The 22,684-nt window shown below is 37.3% G+C and overlaps 1 protein-coding gene across 8 annotated transcripts in view; it reads right to left on the bottom strand.

Annotated features, from left to right (window-relative positions):
* The window catches only part of LOC131071210 (probable methyltransferase PMT23), a 220,136-nt gene that overhangs the window by 23,622 nt on the left and 173,830 nt on the right, over positions 1–22,684 (bottom strand). For 7 of the 8 annotated variants that reach the window (XM_059207664.1, XM_059207662.1, XM_059207660.1 and 4 more), the window contains 2 exons: positions 10,891–11,062; positions 10,511–10,777 (listed from right to left, as the gene is read on the bottom strand). In XM_059207664.1, the coding sequence (XP_059063647.1) occupies positions 10,511–10,777; positions 10,891–11,062 (439 nt within the window). Of the gene's footprint in view, positions 1–10,471; positions 10,778–10,890; positions 11,063–22,684 lie in introns of all 8 variants that reach the window. The other variant, XM_059207665.1, reaches the window with a different exon arrangement.

Raw genomic sequence — 22,684 nt, 5'->3', positions numbered from 1 at the left:
GGCTATTAAAATAATAGTGGATGGGGTAAGAAATAATATAATGCCCATCATTAGAAAGCAGGAGACGGCTTATAAAATGTTCAAGGCACTTGAAAGGACATTTGAGATATCAAATGCAAGTCGTACTCTAGCACTAAAACGAGAAATAAATCATATCACCATGAACAAAGGGGAGACAATCAACGCCTACTTCATGCGGATATCAGTTCTAAAAGATGAACTTGCAACTCTGGACTACGAGATCCGAGGCAAAGAACTAACACTCATTGCTTTAGATGGGTTGCCTAGTGGATGGAGCACATTCGTCCAAGGCATCAGTGCAAGGTCCAAATATCCTAAGTTTGAAAGACTAAGAGATGACTGTCTACAAGAAGAATCCCGATTGAACAAGGTAGGAATAAAACAGAAGAATATAGATGAAGACTTGCAAGTCCTAAATACAAACATCAATAAGAAGTACAAAAAGAAGCAATTCAAGAAAAGAAAAGCTAAACAAGGCAAGAACACTTCTAAGAAAGACCTATCACATGTTCAATGTTATAGGTGTGACAAATTCGGACACTATGTTGCAAACTGTCCGAAGAAAGGGAAGCAAGCCACATTTGCAAAAGTGAGGAAATCTAGAAAAGAAAATGACTCCGAGAACTATGTCCTCTACTCAGCACTTACAAGCCATACTTCAAACAAATCTAACTCATGGGTGATCGACAGTGGTTCATCCAGACACATCACCGGCTTTAGAGAAATACTAGACTCCATGATAGAGAAAGATGATGAGGAAGTAACCATCGGAAACGATTCTTCACATCCAGTCAGAGGAATTGGAACCTGCACCATCAAACTGAAGACAGGCATGTCACTACGACTTGAAGAAGTACTATATGTTCTAGGCATCAAAAGAAATCTAATCTCCATATCAGCACTAGAAGATCAAGGATACAGAGTGACCTTCATGGAAAACAAGGTGTTGGCTTGGCCAAAGAGATCCTCCATCAAAGACGCTAAGGTCATTGGTTGAAGACAAGGCTATTTGTATGAGCTATGTACAGAGCCCAATCTAGCATTGATCCATGAAGCAACTAATGCAAATGAAGTATGGCACAGGAGATTAGGCCATCTGAATTATAGAGCTTTGTCAACCATGGGAAACCTTGTCACAGGTCTACCTAAGTTGAAGCAATATCATTCAGAGGCATGCAAAGGGTGTGCCTGAGGTAAAAATACCAAAAATGCATTTCATAATAGTACTAGGAAAACTAGCAAAGTTTTGGAGTTAATTCATTCTGATGTATGTGGACCTATGTCCGTACCCTCGCTAGGGGGATTTTTGTACTATGTAATTTTTGTTGATGACTACTCTAGGAAGACGTGGATCTACTTTCTGAAATGTAAAGAATCAGAAGAGATCCTAAGTAGGTTCAAAGAGTTTAAAACATTAACAGAAAATCTCTCTAAAAACAAAATTAAAACCTTAAGAAATGACAATGGGGGGGAATACACATCAGGACTATTTAAAGACTTTTGTAGAAATTCTGGGATTAAGAGGGAGTTGACAATACCTTATAATCCACAACAAAATGGAGTAGCTGAAAGGAAAAATAGGACCATAGTAGAAGCTGCCAAAGCCATGATACTAGATCAAAATCTAAACTTGAACCTTTGGGCAGAAGCAACTAACACTGCTGTGTACATACAAAATAGATGTCCTCATTCACACCTTGAAGATAAAACTCCTGAGAAAGTCTTTACCAAGACAAAACCAAATATCAGCCATCTTAGGATATTTGGGTGTCCGGTCTATATTCATGTACCTAAAGAGAAAAGACTAAAACTAGAACCCTCTGGAAAAAGGGGAATACTTGTAGGATACAGTGAAACTTCTAAAGCCTACAGAATCTATGTACAAGGGCAGAGAAATATTGAACTCAGTAGGGATGTAATCTTCGAAGAAGATTTAGCCTTCAAAAGGGCCCAAAATACAATAGAACCTGAAATTCATAATCCTACTCCTAACCTAGAAGAAGAACCTACTCCTGAGCTTCAGAGGGAGTATCTTGAGGAAACTATAAGTGAAACACAAGACCCACCTATAGATAATCGCAAGAAAAGACCACTATGGGCCACCAAAACTATAGCAGAAGCTCAGAAGTTCGCTGCTCCTTCAGGAACCTTCAGGGAAAGCAAGAGGCCTAATAAATTCATCAACTATGTTGCACTTATGAATGATCTCTCTAAAGCTGAACCTAACAATGTTTCAGATGCACTCAAACATCAAGTATGGATAGATGCCATGGCTGAAGAATATCAGTCCATTATGAAGAATGATGTTTGGGAGATTGTTCCTAGGCCAACCAAGAAGTCTGTCGTGTCTTCTAAATGGTTGTTTAAAATCAAGCATGCTGCAGATGGCAGTATTGAAAAACACAAGGCCAGATTTGTAGCTAGAGGGTTCTCACAGAAGGAAGGCATAGATTACAAAGAAACATTTGCACCTGTTGCCAGGTACACATCAGTAAGAGCTGTCCTAGCCATTGCAGCAGCAAAGGGGTGGAAGGTACATCAGATGGATGTTAAGACAGCATTCCTAAATGACGAGATCGTGGAAGAAGTCTACTTAGAGCAACCTGAAGGGTTTGAAATTCATGATGCAAAGTCTCATGTGTGTAGACTCAAGAAAGCTCTTTATGGGCTCAAACAGGCTCCCAGAGTTTGGTATGAAAGAATTGACACCTATCTCTCAAAGCTGGGTTTCTCTAAGAATGATGCAGATCCTAATCTCTACCTCAAAAGAAATAAAGGTGATATGTAATATTAATTTTATATGTTGATGACTTATTAATTACAGGAGATGATCACCTAATAGATCAATGCAAGAAAGATCTATCCACAGAATTTGATATGAAAGACTTGGGGCTTCTTCATTACTTCCTAGGATTGGAAGTATGGCAGAATTCTGATAATATTGTATTGAACCAAGGGAAGTACACCTTGGACATATTGACAAGATTTGGAATGCTAAACTGCAGACCCATGACCTCTCCTATGGAAACCAACTTCCATAAACTTAAAGAAGTAGCAGCAGAATCAAGACCTACTGACCCCACTCAATACAGGCAGATGATTGGGTCCCTGATGTATCTAGTAAATACAAGGCCAGATATCTGCTATGCTGTTAATGCCTTAAGTCAGTTCATGTGTGAACCTAAGGAGATACACCTGGTTGCAGTAAAGCATATAATGAGATATCTACAAGGTACCCTAAAGCTTGGTCTTAAATATGAAAAGGTTGACATAGATCTACATGGATTTACAGATTCAAATTGGGCTGGCAGTGTGACTGACAGAAAGAGCACTTCAGGGTGCTGCTTCAGTTTAGGGTCAGCCATGATATCCTGGATCAGCAAAAAACAATCTTCAGTAGCTCAGAGTTCCACAGAGGCTGAATATATTGCAGCTTCAATGGCTGCCCGAGAAGCAGTATGGCTAAGGAAATTGCTCGTGGGATTACTTGGAGAACCTATGAAACCTACAGTCATTCAGTGTGATAATCAAAGCTGTATAAAACTCTCTGTAAATCCAGTATTTCATGATAGGTCCAAACATATTGAGATTCCATATCACTATGTACGAGATATGGTTGACAGGAATGTGATAAAGTTAGAATATGTGTGTACAGGAGATCAGACTGTAGATATTCTGACCAAACCACTTTCCAGAGTGAAGGTTGATCACTTCAGAAAGGGTTTAGGTATGATAGAAAGGTAATCTGCTTTGTAATCTATACTTACATATATTTAAGATGTTTAAGGTGTAAACTTCTTTGTCATGTTTGGACTATCTCTTGGCTTCTTGCCACCTGTGTTCATATCTAAGAGGTGACGATCTCTCAGATTCTGAACACTTGTATGTAGACATCATAAGGTGACAATCTTATGATAGTCAAACCAGTAATCATGTTGGATCACTGGTAAGTCATGGATGTGCCATGACTATGTTGTGATACAACATTTGTACAAATGTTATTGCATTATCACAACTTGGATATGATGAGAACTTAAGCACTTCTCATATGGTTATTCTTGTATTGCGTGTTAGGCAATACTGATATCACGTGTAGGTGATATCTCAACCATTGATCATGTTGGATCTCTGGTAAGTCATGGATGTGCCATGACTATGTTGTGATAAACATTTATAAATGTTATTGCACTTATCACAACTTGGATATGATGAGAAACTAACCTTTCTCATAGACTTATCCTTAAGTATTGCGTGTTAGGCAATACTGATATCATGTGTTAGGTGATATCTTAATGAATCTTACAAGATCACATGTTTTGGTGATTTCTCACATGATCAGGTGATGATTCTCTTATTTTTTTAAAAATAATACTTTATGTCACATGCTCAAGTGATGTTCTTCTATTTTGTATCATATGTCTTGATGGTACTTCTCATGTATAAATGATTTTTGCTGACTGACATTATCTTAGTTATGAAAAGGAAATGTGATGCAGGTTGCCTTATCTTCCAAAGCTAAGAGGGAGTGTTAATGCATGGTAGCTTATGCAAGATAAGATCTTCCTAACCTTCCTTGTTCTGTTATTTATCTACATGCTTCATGTCTGACTTAGATTAAATACTATAAGTTATCGGGTTAAATTAGCCGATACATACTTGCTATCGGATGCATAAACATTGGCACCGATTCACATCTGTTATCGGGCTTAATTATATCGAGCATATTTGTTATCGGGTTTAATGAATACACCGCTTCATTTGGCATTAACATTGGTTAACAAATGCACCGGTTGGATTATATTCATCGTGCACTTTGAATCATCGGTGTTTGTATGAACCGATTCCTTAAATTGATCAGTCATTATATTATGATATTACAATATGCTATCGGGGGTTTTTGAACCGATAATCAGCATTGTGTTAATGGTATAATTGTAAAGGCACCGATCAATGGGTGCATTGATCGGTCATGCCTAAAAGGCATGACCGGTCAATACACCAATTGATCGGTTACCTAAATAATATATATGCCAATTGAATTCATTTGGAGAAGACATAGAAAATATTAAATGATCTCTCTCCTTCAGACCTGCAGATAAAATCAGATTTATTAGACATTGACATAATTCCTCATATCCATATATAGCATTCATAGTTCATAACTTGTTCTTTAATTAAAATTGAAATAACTTTACAGAAGTGTCTTCTTGAGAAGAAACAAATCAATTTTCCTTCAACAATGTTAGGGGTTCACCTTCTTCATCAAAGTCACAAAAACATAAGGGGCAAGCACTTGTTTCAATTACAAATTCTTAATCAGAGAGGTGGATACTTGATTTTGGAGCTTCTCATCACATGGCTTCATCACAAAGTGTGTTCTCTTGATTTAAATCTTGTTCATCGCCACACATCTTGATGGCTAACAACACATATATGCGTGTTTGTGGGAAGGGATCTATTGACATGGATGAAAGAGCATTTAATGATGTTCTTTATGTGCATTCATTGTTAGCCAATATCTTTTCTATCTATCAAATCACACATGGTGGAGAAGGAACGAGTGTTGAGTTCACATCGAATTCTATCATAATTCGATATTTGCATAGTAGATATATAGTTGCAATAGGGGAGGTTGATCACCAATATCGAGTCTACACCTTCTCACATTTTTCTCTATTATTCCTTTGGCTGATGTACACACTATGGCATCTAGAGTGAACACTTTTGAGGAGATTTAGTATGGTCATTTGAATCTTGGAGTTCTTTCATCTAATAAGATTCTAGAGACATGTGTTGATATACCATCTCCTTCATTTACTATTTTGTTTTTGATGATACTAGTATTGCTACATGAAAGAATTCAGTTGCAACAATGATACTAATACCCAAGTTTCAATCATTTAATTTCCAACAGATAATGCACAAACAAGTTGCTTCTTCAGAGTTCTCATTAAGATTGATCTCAATAAATCTATCATAAAATATTAAACATAAATCTTATCAACAATGTATTAGCTTATGCATCATAATCTCAAACTCAAGAAAACTATATTGTACTCACCTCCAGCTAGCCCATAGGTCCTGTGGAATTCGATTAGAGTGTGTGCCTTAGATGGATGCAATCAACTGCTGACTCAAAATGGACGTTCCTTGCTGCAAATGACTCTCAAATGTTCCCCTTTATATCGCGGCGATTGTTGTCCCAGTAGTTGGATTTCTAGTGACCCTCGACTTCTTACTTCGGTGTGTAGCTAGTGCTAATCTTGCTCAAGTTGGCTCGATATAGGCGCCCTTGCAATGGTGCCAAAACTCAAAGCGATACCCTTCTAGTTGTAGTTGTGTAGGTAGATATAGGCTCAAACAACTTGAGCAATTAAGACCTTTCTCATGGTTACAAAGTTCTCCTACAACTATGTGCTCCTTTCATATCTCCCTTAGCACTAAGCTCCTTGCAAAGTAGCTAAGATTGTCACCTCAACAAATCCACTTGCACAATATCAATTGTTGAATCGTCTAATCATGAACAAAACTGTTCTTTGGGATTTCGCCCTACAAGAGGTCCTTCCAGGTTTGCGCTTGGAGAGGAGATACCATTTGTGTAATGCCAAATACTTAAAACCTTCAATGTCAAAAGCTATCTCCAAAACAACTATAAATACCAATCTAATTAAGTCAGCCACAAAAGAAGAAACCGCCAAAAAGCAAGTCGGCCTCCCGGCAGATTTTATTAAAATTATTAATTATCATTCATACAACAGGTCGAACCAAGTTGTTAGCTACCTCCAAGTTGACCCAAAATTATTTAATGTTCTCATTTATTAATATTTTTAATTTATTTATTTATTATTTTGGATTGACCAACCCAACCACAAATTGGCATCTTTACAATCCTCCCGTCCCAAAGATTTCTTGTCCTTAGGCAATCTACACCTGCATACCAATATTGAATGCTAGGATCCCATATCTACCTCAAAATCATTACTACGCCACTCCACTGTACTACTCGGAGATAAACATCCCTTTACCAAACTCCCTCGTTGATCTTATCAATCTTGGAGGAACAAAGGAGTGTGAATGTTTCTTGGCCCATCTCCACACAATCGGAGTGCATAATCATGGAATTTTCTAGATAGACCTGCAGTTCTTAATAACCCTCCATCTCAAAGAAACCAATCATCTCAATTTCAGAACTAATATTTTGCATTGAATTGCATGGACCAATCATTCTCATATATTGCAAATCATTACATGAAGCAATTATGTCCATGCCTAGAATTTGGGTCGATGTTTCATGGACATTACTATCTTTTGCCATTGAGGAGTCCTCCAATTTGTCATCTTGAGACTCTGACCTTTCTTTTTCCTCCACTATAACTTCTTACTTGACCGCTTATTGTGCTCTTGCACAATTTAGTTTTAATTAGGGTGAAGAGCGGATTCCAATTGCCTAAGGCAACATTGGAATCCGCCCTTTAGGGCTGGGCCCTTTCTCACACACCACCCTCCAATAGGGCCGACCCTATATCTCACGCCACTTGATGTGCCTCTCATGAAACGTATTAAGGAAAATAATTAATAAATAAAATATAATTATTGCTAGCCGACCTAGAGGTCTACCATCAAGAGGAAGACATATATGTGTGTACTTCAAGATGAAGTAAATCAATTTCATATCTCACACACATCAGCAAATGCGATCTGCTCTGCTCCTAAATGTGATCTGCCCTCATACACTTGGCGAATCTGCTCCTTGGTGAACTGCAAGAACATTTGGTTATATGCTGCTTCAGCCTGTTGAAGTCATCTTCTGCTGATTGGTGTCTTGGTCATCTACAGCTAGGGAATCATTCTACATCACCTTGGCAACTTGCTGTTTGGACAACAATCAGAGATAAGTGTTGTAATCAAAACATTATGCTTAATACATAATTAGATCTGAGGATCTTTCTTGCTGGGTTTTTCCTCCTAGGAGGTTTTCCCAGGGTAGTTGTGTGTTGTGAGTTCATTCTGTTTATTTCTCTACTTTTGCTTAATTCTGGAAAATCCTAACACTAACAGCAATCAATATTAATCTGGAAATTAAGATAAATTTCTATTTTCTGAGTATTGTATTAATCTAAAAGACTAAATTCAACATTTGGGTCGATGTTTCATGGACATTACTATCTTCTGCCATTGAGGAGTCCTCCAATTTGTCATCTTGAGACTCAGACCTTTCTTTTTCCTCCACTATAACTTCTTACTTGACCACTTATTGTGCTCTTGCACTCTTCATCATTTCCGGTTCCACTTTTGTTGCTACTGAATTTTTCTCTTTTGTTATCATTCGTCTTCTGTTGTCATAAAGTTCCCTTTCTCTTGGGTTTCTCCAATCCAAATATCCCAAATAATCATGAAAAGGAAATATATATTTAATTTGACCAGGCAGCCCTAAATATTCTTCACAAGTTTTGATGGTTTCAAATGTGTACCTCTTATGATCTGGTGCAGTCACCGGTTAGGAGGGACCTCAAAGAGATCAATCTAGACCGGTCAGTGAGAGTAAACACAACGGAAACACAAGGATATGATGGAGGCAATGCAGAACTGACTGAATTTTATCATGAAATTGTTTACAATCAACCGGATTACAGAAACCGGCTCACTGGCTTGCTAAAACATGCTTAATTACAGAACAGGTCACAACTAGGACCTCAAATCTTAAGATCTATCTTCTATATTCTATCTCTTAACTGATCTGCATTCTAATTCTCAATTACAATGATTTATATGATCCGAGGGGATCTGATCGGCCCAAAAAGGATCAAATGTCGAAGAACAAGAGCTAACGTGTAAAACAACAAGGTTGGCCTCCGCCAAAGAAATTCCTCCAGAAAATCCAAAGGATGAAGTGCAGATCAAAGGGAAGGTCGGCCACACGCCAAGGAACATTGAAATCAACGTTAAGGGCTCCGCAAGCTACGGAAGGGATCCAGTAGATTCCGGTAGATTACAAATGCAAATAGGTCCAGGCAACCGGTAGTGATAACTTGCCGAAAAATGATCCAAATGATCCGCGGTTTGGGAATAAGGTAGATGATCAAGTCCTCAAGCAAAAATCCAACTCATCAAGATCTGGTGAGCTAATGCGAGAAAATGCAGAATGAAATGTTGAAACTGCAAAACAGAAAGCAAAACGGAAAGGAAATATTTTTGGTTGATGCAAGATTGCCAAGAACCGGGGATGCTCCTGCATCATGATCCCATCACTCCAATTCGAGACTCTCCTTGTAGGGCTGCTCCCCATATCTTCTTCTTCATCTATAATTCCAAGCTGAAAATATTCAATGAAGGTGACATCTTGTAAAATAGTTGGGCCTAAGTTCAAATATTTGGCATGAAATCTTGCCACTTCTTTAGCAAGTTCTTCTAGTGGTTGTAATGGCATTAGACCCATAGATTTGTCTTTTCATGAAGCTGCCAAAAATTCCACACAGGTTGGCAGGAAGGTAGCTCTAATACCACTGAAGATTCTAAACAAAAAATTATAGTTCTAACAAGAATCTAGTTGCAACAATGATGGAAATACCCACGTTTCATTCAATTATTTTCCAGCAGATAATGCACAAACAATTTGCTTCTTCAGATTTCTCATTATGGTTGATCTCAATAAATGTATTATAAAATATCAGACAGACAACTTATCAACAATTTATTAGATTATGCATCATAATCTCAAACTTAGGAAAACCATATTGTACTCATCTCTAGCTAACCCATGGGTACTATGGAATTTGATTAGAGTGTGCCTTAGATGGACATAGTCAAACACTGACTCAAAATGGAGGTTCCTTGCTGCAAATGACTCTTAGATGTTCATCCTTATATCTTGCCAGTTGTTGTCCTCGTAGTTTGATTTCTAGTGACCCTCGACTTCTTATTTCGGCCTATAGATAGTGCTAATCTCACTCTGTTTGGCTCGATATAGGTGCCCTTGCAGTGGTCCCATAACTCAAAGCGAGCCCTTCTAGTTGCATCTCGCAGGCAGATATAAGCTCAAAAAACCTGAACAATTGAGGCCTTTCCCGTGGTTACAGAGTTCTCCTACAGCTATGTGTTCCTTTTATGTCCCCCTAGTGTTGATCTCCTTGCAATCTAGTGTAAGGCATTCAATCTTTTGAAAATATTTTTAAAAATGTTTTGTCCTTAGATTGCAATCTAGAATAACTATGATTACAATGGACAGTTAAAGATTCCTAAATCCTGCAGGTAGCTTTGTTGAAAGGAAAATAAAGTGAATCACTGGTTATCTATAATCTGAGAAGGGGAAAAAACATGTAAAGTTTAAACAAGCTCAGCTACCACAATACTGTAAAACTTCAAATCTGTTGGCCATTGAAACAGTAAAAAGGCTACCTTTGATTCCAAGTAAAAGTAACAAATTAGCACAAACATGGAAGTGTGATACAACCTAACTAGAGACAATTGTGAGACAGACAATTGTCATTACCCTCCATAGCCTGATTTCATATCCATCACATTTCTGATAAATGACCAGTCAATACCAAGACCATGCAAGTATTGATTTTGTACAGCATGCCTCCAGTATATTGTGTCCTTGTGGAAGTCTCTAGCTGATCCATCTGTGCTTTGTGGCATGCTTTTCAGCCAGAATGGTTCTTCTTCAAGCCGCAAAGGCCACTTTGGCGGCCACATGGAACCATGAATAGAAGTTATAGTAGGTATCTTGTGCAGGCATCTTTGCAGTGGTACATACCTGATTTCCATGAATGAAAAGGTGAAAATATGATATTAGAAAAACAATTAAGAAAAGCAACAGGGCCAAATTCTAATTGAAAAATTTAAAAGAATAATGGCAGCCATTAGTACCATGCACCATCAGGCCTATCACTATCATCACATAAAGGTGGGTCATTTTCTTTTCTCTGTATATAGCAAGAATTTGAAGTAGGCTTTTGATAGATAGCAATTCCAATTCCAGTTGAATCCGTTGTTTTGAGAACCAATTTCCAACACATCGACTCTGTCAAAGCCACCATTGCTATAGAAACAAGAAGAAATTACACTAATCAGTATATGGTCTTGCAATATCTCTGACTAATTGACACACCAATGCTATTATCTTCTGATAGGACATCATGTGCCCAGGAAGCACACTTTTACTTATAAGCAATACCTGAAACTAATGAAGCTTATTTGTCAAATTCATTGTTCATGCATACAAAGGTTATCAAGTGCAACCACTGAAATTTATATATGTAAGCAAGTCCATGGGCTAATTTTGAATAGATTTCACAAAGCATAAATACAGTGCAGGTTAGATAAGTAAATACTTTCTTGGTTTTTCCAGCCACATATGGAATGTTCTACCTATCTATGGAGACTTTTTTCACAGTACATGGCAAGCATCAAGGTGTTGGCATAACTGTCAACTTTATTTATAAGAGTCATGATATAGTTCAAGTCTCCCTCTATGTGCAAATGGTTAGGCCATTGTGATAGAGAGCCAATATCTCAAAATAACTGTTAATTTTACTTTCATCTATAATGAGAGCTTGTGTTTTTGAGTCCCAATAAACACCCCCTATTGTCATTGGGTTCCTCCTTGACTGCACCACCTTGAGCAGAATCTGCTTAATAGTGTCAAAATCCAACTAGTCTCGGGGCCCTATCCTTTTGACGAAAAGGTAACATTCATAAGCTTTTCTCCTATAGTTGGCTAAGTTAAAAATACATATTCAGAATTTCACTAATTTTGGAATACGTGCTAGCAGTTGTGCTTAAGCACCTTCCCTCTTGTTATCATGGTAGTCTTCTTAAAGGAGTGTATGAAAACATTTGTTGCATGATTCAGGAACTAAATACCATTTTCTAATTTGATTCTTTAAACTGAATGTATATGTTGCTTATTTAGGACTGGTATGTCAAATAACTGTTAATTGGCACTCCTTAATCCAAATTACTTTGTGAAGATTTTCTGAAGAAGCACTCTTCTTTCTTGTGCAGTTGTAAGAGCTCTGCAATAAGATCCTGTCCATGAATTGCCATTGAGATGGGGAATCCAAAATCGTTGATCTACCTTTGTATATTATCAAATGTCTTGTTGATTTTGCTAAAAATATTCCCAAAAAGCTGTCCATTCCACCACTGATTTCCTATTTCGTGTCTTGTAATTTCCTCATGACTTCAAACATGGCATAGCCTTGGATGTTGCTTCTCTCTTGTCACCATATTTCCAATCCCTGGTAAAAATATGGCTGTGACAGCCACATGTTTTTAAATTTGGAGGGAATTCTTACAGGAATCTGTGGAGGATTTCCTAATAAAAAGGCCAATGATCAAACATGGTAGAATGATGTCTGTGTATCACTTTCCTGAAGTTGCATACCAGAATAATTGAATGATAAAAAATCTCAAAAGGACATTTAAATTCAAGCAGGTGTTAATCGAATATCTAATTTTCAAAAATCTCAAAATGCTTACCAAACTTCATCAACAATGAAAACATCAAAATAAATTTTCAGAGCTTCATCAAGAGGTAGTTGCTAATTTTATCAAAACAGAGGATTTGCCATGAAAAGCTTCACTAGAATCATTGAAAGCTGCCTTTCAAGAAATTCTGTTTTTAGCCAACAGTAAAAATAGTTTGTTACCATTTTCGAAAAGGAGAGCATATTAAAAGTTTGCAAATTTTTATCAAAATTCACACTATTTTTAGCTTCAAGCTATTTTTACCATTTGATATTTTTGCAGAATCGACCAATGGGAATTCTCAAGCCTGCATTATGCTAAAATTGTTATTTATTGAGTATCCAATGTAATTGTGATTTTGTAATTTATTCAGTCATTTATTATGCCTATTTTGCTTATGAATGTTTATTGGGACGTTTCGCTATGTGTGCTCAGGATTAAACTGCTTTGGCTAATTTGGAAGCTTTGTATCGCAAGTAAGCTTGAAGGTGTAGCACGTGGCTTTGTACCAAGTCATACATTTAATTTAACCAGTGATTGTATTTATGTGTTAGCTTATTCATCTCCATCTGTGTACTCACATTGTTCAACCATTACATTTAGCTAAATAACACAAGAGTATAGTAGTAGAAATTTCCTTCAAGTCAAAAAGCATAAAATCCCTTTCATTGTGTTAAAAGAGTATTTCAGCATTTACCCTAGGCAAAACCAAAATGACACATTTACATTTTATTCCACATAAACATGAACCACTCCAAAAACACACTAGAGTTTGTAAATTGCAAGTACATATTGTTCATAGTAAATTAAGTTTTATTTTACGAGGAACTTCGCCTTCTAATTCAAAGAGTGGTTCTACTATACACCTATTCCATTTTATGTTGCACTAAAAGGTGAGAATTCAAACACTAACAATGTTTTGACATTATAGTCCTAGAGAAGTAGCATGTCTATTTGTCAAGGTTACTAAAAGATGCATGTCCGGCCCCCCACCTTGGATGCATCTCCTATACTAAAGACTTCTCAGCTTGTAGGGTACACTTGGCCACCATCTCCCAGTGTCTTGCAAGTCTCCCATCACACATAAACCATATCCCGCCAAAAAAGTTAGGGTAAACTGCAATAGAAGGAAAAGAAACAAAATGTGTCAAAGGAAAGAAAAGTCGACGCCACAAGACAAATACGAGCACAAAAAGAGCATCCGGCATCAAACAAGGAGTCAACAACAATATTTGGCATTTCACATTGGTCATTTGATATTTTTAAATTTTTAATTTAATCTTCCACTTTCTTTAAATGAGACATGTATGGTCCTTGATAACCTGCTTTTTTTTTTCCCTTTCATTATGTTGGACTACATTGGCTAATTGAATCTAAAGTATGAGCATTGAGAATAGGTTTAGCAGACCTCTTGCTAATAATTTTTAATCTTTTTTGTGTAGAATGTCAAGTGGGGCAAAACAAGGTTTCTACCCATTGTGGAAGTATTGTGATTGTGATTCAAGGCCGAAGGGTACAAGTGGAACAGCGACGATCTCATGTAAGCTTTGTCCAATGTCATGGCAAGGTACTTACACGAGGGTGAGGACTCATTTCCTTCACATACTTAGGAAAGGTGTTGATTCATAACCAAATAAGTTGCAACAATATGATGTTGTGAGCGATCAAGAATGGGTTGAAGGGAGAGTTTCTAATTTGAGCTCTCATGCTTCAACGACAAGGGCAACTACTGCAACTCAAAAACCAAAATAGAGGTAGATGTGTCTTCTAGAGATGTACCAATAGAAAATTCTCACAAGAGACCACACATTGGCAACTCAAACCCCATTGGAAGACTATTTGATGTGCAAGGTTGAGAAGCACTTGATTCAACAATTGCACGCTTTTTTATGCAAATGGTATATCGTTGAACGTTGCTCGCTCACCTTTCTATGGAGAGATGGTCCAAGCTATCAGTATTGTACCAAATGGGTATAAACCACCCGAGTATGAAAAGTTTCGCGCTACTCTAATTGATAAAGAAAAAATTTGATTATAGCAACAACTTACACCAATGAAAAGGGTGTGGGATACAGAAGGATGCAACGTTGTGATGAATGGGTGGACAAATGCTAGAAATTGTCCACTACTTAACTTCATGGTAACATGCAGCAAAAGGCACTATTTTTTTAAGGCAATAGATTGTTCAGGGCAAGAAAAAAAATGCAAAATTTCTTCATAACCAGCTATGTGATAGCATTGAGGAGTGGGGGCATCACATGTAGTCCAAGTTGTTACTCATGCTACCCCTGTTTGTAAAGAAGAAGATATGTTGGTGCAAAAAAAGTTCAAGCATATATTTTGGACACTATGTTGTGTGCATTTGTTGAATAACGCACTCAAAGATATTGGCAAGTCCCAATAGATTTCAGATCTCATAAAAAAAGGGCAAACAAATATATATGTTCATATGTAACCATCACCACACACAAGCCATTTATTGAAAATTTGCCAAGGTGGAACTTCTCAAACCTATTGATACACGGTTTGCATCTTATTTTATTCTTCTTGACTGTCTTTGTGAGGTCAAAGGAGCTTTGTGTTCCATAATAGTTAGTGATGCATAGGTAGCTTAGAGACAATCTACATCAAATACTGTAGTTGAAGTGAGAGGTATGGTCCTTGATGACCAATTTTTGGGCTAATGTTAAATTTGTTGTGAGCTTAATTAGGCCCATATGTGAGGTGATCAAATTTGTAGATTCAAATGAGCCATATGTGGGAGAAATTTACGAGGAAATAGATTCCATGTGTGAAAGAGTCAAGAAAATAATAGATGCAAAAGATCTTTCTTTATATCCTTTGATTGAAGAAAAGTTACATGGAAGATGGAACAATCTTAACACACCCCTTCATTGTGTTGCCAATGCATTAAATCCTAAATGGCATAATTTATAAGAGACCAATAAGAGGGCTTCATAAGAGGATAGAGAGGTAATGAAAGGATTTTGGGCTGCAATAAAAAAGATTTATTGCCAAGGTGAAGATGCATTCAATTATGAGTAGTCAATAAAATAATTTTTCGCGTTGGTATGGTGATTTTTCTTCCATGGAAGCTTTATATGATATGCAAGCAAAGAAACACCCTATATAGAATGGTGGTGGAACCATGGAAGTGAAACCCCTAAATTTCAAAGAATCTGATTATGCACTCCAGGACTAAGCATATTCCAATCAAATATCATTTCTTAAGAGAGCAAGTGGTTGATCAACAAGAAAAATTGGAGTACATTGCTACAAAGGAACAAATTGCGGACATCTTCACAAAGCCTCTTCCACAAAGACTTTTGAGTATCTAAGGGGGGAATTGAGAGTGATATTACTCTCATCTATTCACTAGATTCTTCAATAGAAGCATGACTTCAGGGGGAGCTATTTATTGTCTTATCTTTTGACCCCGAAAAGCCTTTGCCATTGATGTCAAAGAAGGGGGAGTAGAGTAAGGGGGAGCATTTCAGTCAAGGGGAGATGTATGGTCCCCTTGCATTAAGCGATTATTTCTTTACAAAATTGCCATCAATGACAAAGGGGGAGATTGTTGATAAATTGTTGTCATTGATGTCAAAGTGCATTTAATGAAGGTCAAATTATTTTTTTACAGGATTGTCATCAATGACAAAGGGGGCGATTGTTGATAAATTGTTGTTATTGATGTCAAAGTGCATTTGATGAAGGTCAAAATTACGGCACCATGATCGAGATATTGAGATACTGCACAAGTAACTTTTGGCATTCATGATTGAGGAAGAATACAAAAATAATAATTTATTTCAGATCTGAAGTTATTCTTAACTAGGGGGGGTGATGCAGAGCTTTGACAACTGAAACTTGATAGACCCAATCACCTTTATGTTATTTGATGTTTACTCAATGCATTAATGACACCAAGCTTGAAGTCGGTTCTTGAAATCTGATCAATTTTCTAAAACAGAAAAGACTCTTCTATAATCATAGTATTGTAGTGCATAACAACAGAATACGATCAATAGAAGCCATTCTAACAAATTGAGCCAAGTTCAATCAATAAACTTTTGGAAAGTTTTTAGTCTCTTATCTGCTCTCGGTCAGACCCAAAACAGAGTTCGTTCCTTTTATCGTGAAATCAGTTTCTAAGACTGATACTGGTTCATAACATTGATTTTGTATTTTCTTAGGAACAGAATACACCCATTTCCCTGTTTAGATATTCATGTATTGAACTTTTGGCACTGTTATAGGATCAATCGGCAATGTAATTTATCCAAACAAGATTTCTTTAAATGTTTTCCACAAACGGTTAAACAAATCTGTGAGAGTTTCAAATCGATACCCCAAATCACTATTCTTTCAAAGCGACTGCTAAAACATCAATCTTTTTCCAATGAAATTATTGACTGCGAATAACGTTTACAAAGACACCATTACTACCCACGGTCTGTCACCAGAATATAGTTTCAAAATTATTTGTGGAATTCACACCATACATTAAACTATGAATTGATACTCATAAACATACGTTCATCACAGCAGATAACTCATGAACCAGGGCAAGTGTATAAACTCGATTCCAACAATATTATGAATTCCCTCCAATAAACCCGATATCATTCACTTAACGGTGAAACCCGATGCTCAACACTTCAACATGTATTCAACAACAAGAATTTGTTAAAACCCGATACCCAGCACACCCGATTCATAAACAAATTGTTCTGTTCTTTCGATACCTTCACTCATCGGCATCTTCCCCTGTTTATCAACGGTGATCACCTAAACTTCTCCAAACTGCACATGCATAGTCAGTGATATATTTTACATGTTAGAAAACGTCTCCCATGAATAGAAGGCCTTAACATATTCATGGGATGACTTTCATCTTCTAAAACTCTGCTGTAAACTCAACAACGGCAAATAAAAAAACTACTGTTACTATAAACGGCGCAACAGAGAATTCAAATTAATAATAAAGTTCAACCCCCAAACAAAATAATGATCAAGGAAGCTCAATACATTTCAGAACATCAGTCGATCATTCCAAAATCAATATAAAAGATCTGGGCCTATTCAAACTTGATGGTCTTTCTTTATTAACTGTTCGCCAAACTGTGTATCCGAGAACATCTGTGTACACTGAGTTCCCTTCGCATACATTAATCCCGGTTACAACTGTCTCAACCCCATTTTTTGTTGGTTACATCCGTTTACAATATTTAAAGATCTTTTAAAAGGTATTTCACTGCAAAAAGACTACATAACCGTTTCACTTTGAAAATCTGAATTATTTAACTTTAAAAACCTTAAAAGGTTCCCAAACACTCCTACTTCCTAGACTTCATGAACATTCTTTGAGACTTGGACATTACAATTAAGTTTCTAGTCTCTTGAAGGACATTGAAAACACAAAATGAGCCTTTGAAGACCTTACAAATAGAACAAGACATGGCACTGTTTGAAAACCACAATATGACTTTGATCGCACATGTTATTCTTCTGATTTGTCTTAATGTCCTATGAAAGTTTCTGCATCTTTGACCTGAAATTGAAAATTGGAGGTGCTCCTGCACCAGGGGGATTAAATTAATTCTTAATTAATTTATTGTTTTGTTGATGTGTTTTTTAGGCACCTCTAACACAAAATAAAATACCAAATTATTTTACCTTCTCTTGAACAAAACCACCTCGGATGCTAACTATCTAATCAACTAAGACGATTCCAAGGTTTCTACTATCAATTCTTGACATATGGGTAACTCAATGGCGAATGTGATTTTTCTATTTGCATAAAGGTACTTAGATAATTGTTCTAAAGAATAAAACTTATCATGAATGGATGTAAGTTTGCCAAGATTTCCAAATGACTTACTGATTTTGCAAGGTGAGCTCTTGATCTACTTCTAACAAAGATTTCCAAATAAAATGCAAAAGAGGGGTTTAGAAGTTCTATTCTAATCCTATCCTAAACCTAGAATGCAAGAGATGGCAAATGATTCAATGAAATTCAACTAGGCTAGGCTTTGTCATCAAAGAACAACTCAACACAAGCTTAGTGCAATCATCTAAGGTAATTAATAGATGTTCAAATTCATACTAACAACACCAACACCATCAATGCAATGCATATCAATGAGCAGGCACAAATTGAAGTTAAGTTCAAATTTGATTCCAGTTGACCACACAAGGCAAGCTTACAATCAGCAAGAAGCTAGTGGTATGGATAAACGAATTTCATATGAATACACTCAACAATTTCTTTCATTCAACTAAAAATACTTGAAACAAATTATAATCTAAATTTGGAGGTATGAGAACCACACAATGCTTCTAAATCTCAATAAAATCACCAAGTTTCAATGATTAAATTCAACCTAGCAGCATATAGACAACAATTCTCAAAAATCTCCCCCTTACAAATGAGAGGAATGGGGTTTACAGAGTCTCCAACTGAAATGGATGGCCAAGATTCATTTAGAATCAAGGGTTGAGATTATACCAGCATTGCCCTAATTAGGGTTTACATCAAAAGTGGAATAAAAAAATGAGGTCCAATGGGATGATGCCTAATCATCAAGTAGGGAATCTTCTAGCAGAATTCGGCTTGCATCCGTCTCTCTAGCTACATACTCAACGAATCTAGCCAAGACTGAGTTAAGTTCCTCCATCGTAACATTCAATAGACCTTCCTACTACAAATCGATCACATCCAAGGCATCTGAGAAAGCATCAAAAATTCTTTCCCAATTCGACATAAGCTTCTGCAAGTTGTTGATGTGAATCATGAGAGAAACCAAATCGTTCAGTTGATTCTTCTTTATGGATTCCAACTATTTGAAGTAAATAAACTTCATCTTCTCCTTCAATTCTTCCAAATTCAAACTGTTGGAAGTGTGGACATCTTGTCCCAATAACTCTTCAATAGATGTGAGGATCTTAGATTGTATCTCTTGAATTGACCCCTCCATCTCCATGCACTCCTACTTTGTGTGTTTAAACACTGACTTGCTCATGGCCAAGGAACAATACCATCAATGGAAATCATCCACATTACCTTCCTGAACAACTCCCTCCTAGATCAATGTGGATGTAGGAATCTGCTTCAACACCCTAAGGTGAGGAATAATCTTTTCTTGCACCGGTTGGAAATCTTCCCACACTACCTCCTAGTATTGCATCTTGAATATGAGCATCATTGTCTTATCATATGCTTGGACGAACTGAGCTAGGAAATCATCCGCTTGTCTTGAAACATCTTCTATCCATTTCCAACCTCTTGATATGTATTCCTCATTGCCTCATGATCAAAGGGTGACCCATGAGCAACAGGGATAGGTGAGACAAAGGTAGGATCCTCGTGCCTTAGGGAATTCAACCCTTCAATATACTCCTTAAGTCTCCTGTTTTCAATATCTAGCATCTCTTTATTCTCTACAACTCTATCCATTTGTGCCTCAATTGCCTTGGCGGTATCATTTAGTTCTTGAAACTCTTGGTACTTTGTAGTAGGTCCAAGGTCAATTGTGGTACCCTGATAATCCATAGGAGTGATCACATCTCTAGTCTTATCAACTATCGGGACAACCACTTGTGCAATGCGTTCTCCTGCATCATCTCAAATAATCTTAGAGAACTTTGCCTTCTTATGCTCTTTACCCTTACCAATCTTGGCTAGGAAGTCATCAATATCTTCAGCGGGCAGTGCCTCTATCATTTCTTCTTCTCCATGTTGCTCAACAACCAATCAAGAATTGTAGAGAATTCCATCCCATCTTCGAGTTGATGATCTTCATCAAGTCCTCTCAAGGCTGAAATAACTTCATCATCTTCTTTCTCCCTAGTCAAATCCACCATGACATTACCCAAATGAACCTCAAGCTGAATGGTAGGAGATCCTGGTTGCTCTTCATCATCTTCATGCGGTGTCCATTGTGTTGATGCATGTTCATTTTGATCATTCTCCGATAGGATTTCCGTGTCGGAACCTCACTCGGATTGACTATTCTTCTCTGTCATATCATTCTCCTTCATGGAAGAGGAACTCATGGTAGATTGAGGAGTTTAAGACTTATGCTTCTTATGCCTTGACTCCTAACTAACAATCTCCTTGCCTTTCATTTGTGATCCTCCAGGCATACCTTTCCTTCTTTTGGGAGCCTGACTCATCATTATGTGTTCTAACATTGCTTCTTGTTATTTCCTCATCATTGAGAGAGGACTCCTCATTTCTCATTTTCTCATAGGTTAGGGTGATCTTTAGTTTTCTCAACTCATTAATCTACTTGTCCACCCATACTCTGGAGCAATCACTCACATCTCTCATCAAAATACTCAAACCTACCAACTCAAGTTGCTACCAATTGGGTGATGGAATAGGCTTGTCCTTTTCCTTCACTTATTGTCGATGAATGTGATCCTCGTCATCTTTCACCTAGTTTGGAATAGAGAAGTTAGACTTCCTCATGAAGTCCACTGACATCCAGGACCACATCTTCCTTGTAACTCAGAGCTCATCCATAAGATTAGCCCAATAATCCTCGATGTCAATCCTGTGTGTAAACTTCCCTCCCTTAGTTGTTAAGATTCTCTAAAATGGATCAAATCGATCCCTGGCTCTATAGATTCCAAGATGAAAGAACTCCAGTCCCTCATTAACTATCTCTATTGTTGCTGCTACGATGGGGCATATCTCCATCATCTTCCCAAGTGTGATAGGAAAAGTGACCCCCTGCCTGTGCTTCCTCTTCTGGATGCAATCAAACTCTGAGAGTTGCCTCACCACCTCAAGTAACACCATCTTGTCTGTTGGATACCTAGGAAGCTTGTATGGTTTGGACCCTAAATCCTTAGGTATGTTAAGGTAGGAAATTGAATATACCATGACCCGTATCTCTCAACAAGCAACATCGCCTCCTTGGATAATCGTATATATATTCCGCCTTGCAGAAAATGTGTGATGTACATGGTGAAAGCATCATTCACCCTTCTATATTGTTCTATCTCATGCAAGTGGAGTTGTGGATAACACTCATACACCTTGTATTGTCCAGGCCTATTTCCAACTTCGCCCTTGCATATACTATTTGCCTTGCTAGCATGTAGATTAAGTAAGAAGTCATGTAGAAAGTCCTCATTCTTTCCAAACTCCTCAACTGGATGTCTAGGTTGTCACTTATAATCTTCGCCCAGTTGATCATCATCGTTCCATCCACTATCCCTTCAATAAAGTAAAACATCCATGTTTCAAATAGTGCCCTTAAGCTGCTCCCATGACTCGGTTGAGTAGAAATATCAAATCGTTGTACTCCTCCTTGAAGTCTAAACATAGGAGTCTCTTGGGTAACTTAGAGTGGTAATGCCTTATCTCAAGGACCTACTCATTATTGATAATTGTCAAATATGACTCCGATCTATTTTCAAATTTAGCTTGGGTGCCCACCTTGGTTCTCTCTTGCATGTCTTGATATCTAGGGATTCCAAATGCCTCCCCAATTGACTCTTCGGTTAGTTATGCAAGCAACAATCCCTTGGGTGTTTTGATCATTTGTAAAGACCCCTACGAATTTTGGACTAGAATTTTTTTTTTAGCTTTGGTTGTTAAGCATTTCGTCAAAACACTTAGCATACCTCTCAAATGAACCCAATTTCTGATTAATATTATATTTGGATGTAATGACATTGCTGGTTAATGGCTGGAATTTGACTATCTGGCTGCATCTAATCTCTGAGTTTGTCTTGAGTTATGTTTGTGAGTTTTTGTGATCAAATAAGCAATTTTGATTGTTTGTTGTTTCAGATTTCATTCATGAAGTAAAACATACACAAGCAAGAATCATTTGCAACAAAGCATTGAAAGCAAGGAGTTACTACAACTAGTCTCCATACCATCTCATTACTAATTCAAATATTACAAATTATCAGTATAACACTTTGCAGACATGGTCATTCTTCAAAACATGAAGAACAATGCACAGTAGTACTTCAAGCACCAACACTAGGTATGAAGCACTTGATGGTGGCTTATATGAGCTCCTTCTAAAAATCCATGTCCCAGTAAGTCTATTCCAGCATCAACAATGTGGGCACAACTATTGGAAATTGCATTAATTCTAATGACCACGTTTCCAACAATGGGATTGCAATACTACATGTGCTTCTGGGAACCCGTGCAGGCTAGATAAGG

The sequence above is a fragment of the Cryptomeria japonica genome, chromosome 7 (assembly GCF_030272615.1).
Source record: "Cryptomeria japonica chromosome 7, Sugi_1.0, whole genome shotgun sequence".
Lineage (NCBI taxonomy): Eukaryota > Viridiplantae > Streptophyta > Pinopsida > Cupressales > Cupressaceae > Cryptomeria > Cryptomeria japonica.
Note: the sequence above shows the minus strand (reverse complement) of the source record. Positions and strands in the feature narration are given on the sequence as shown.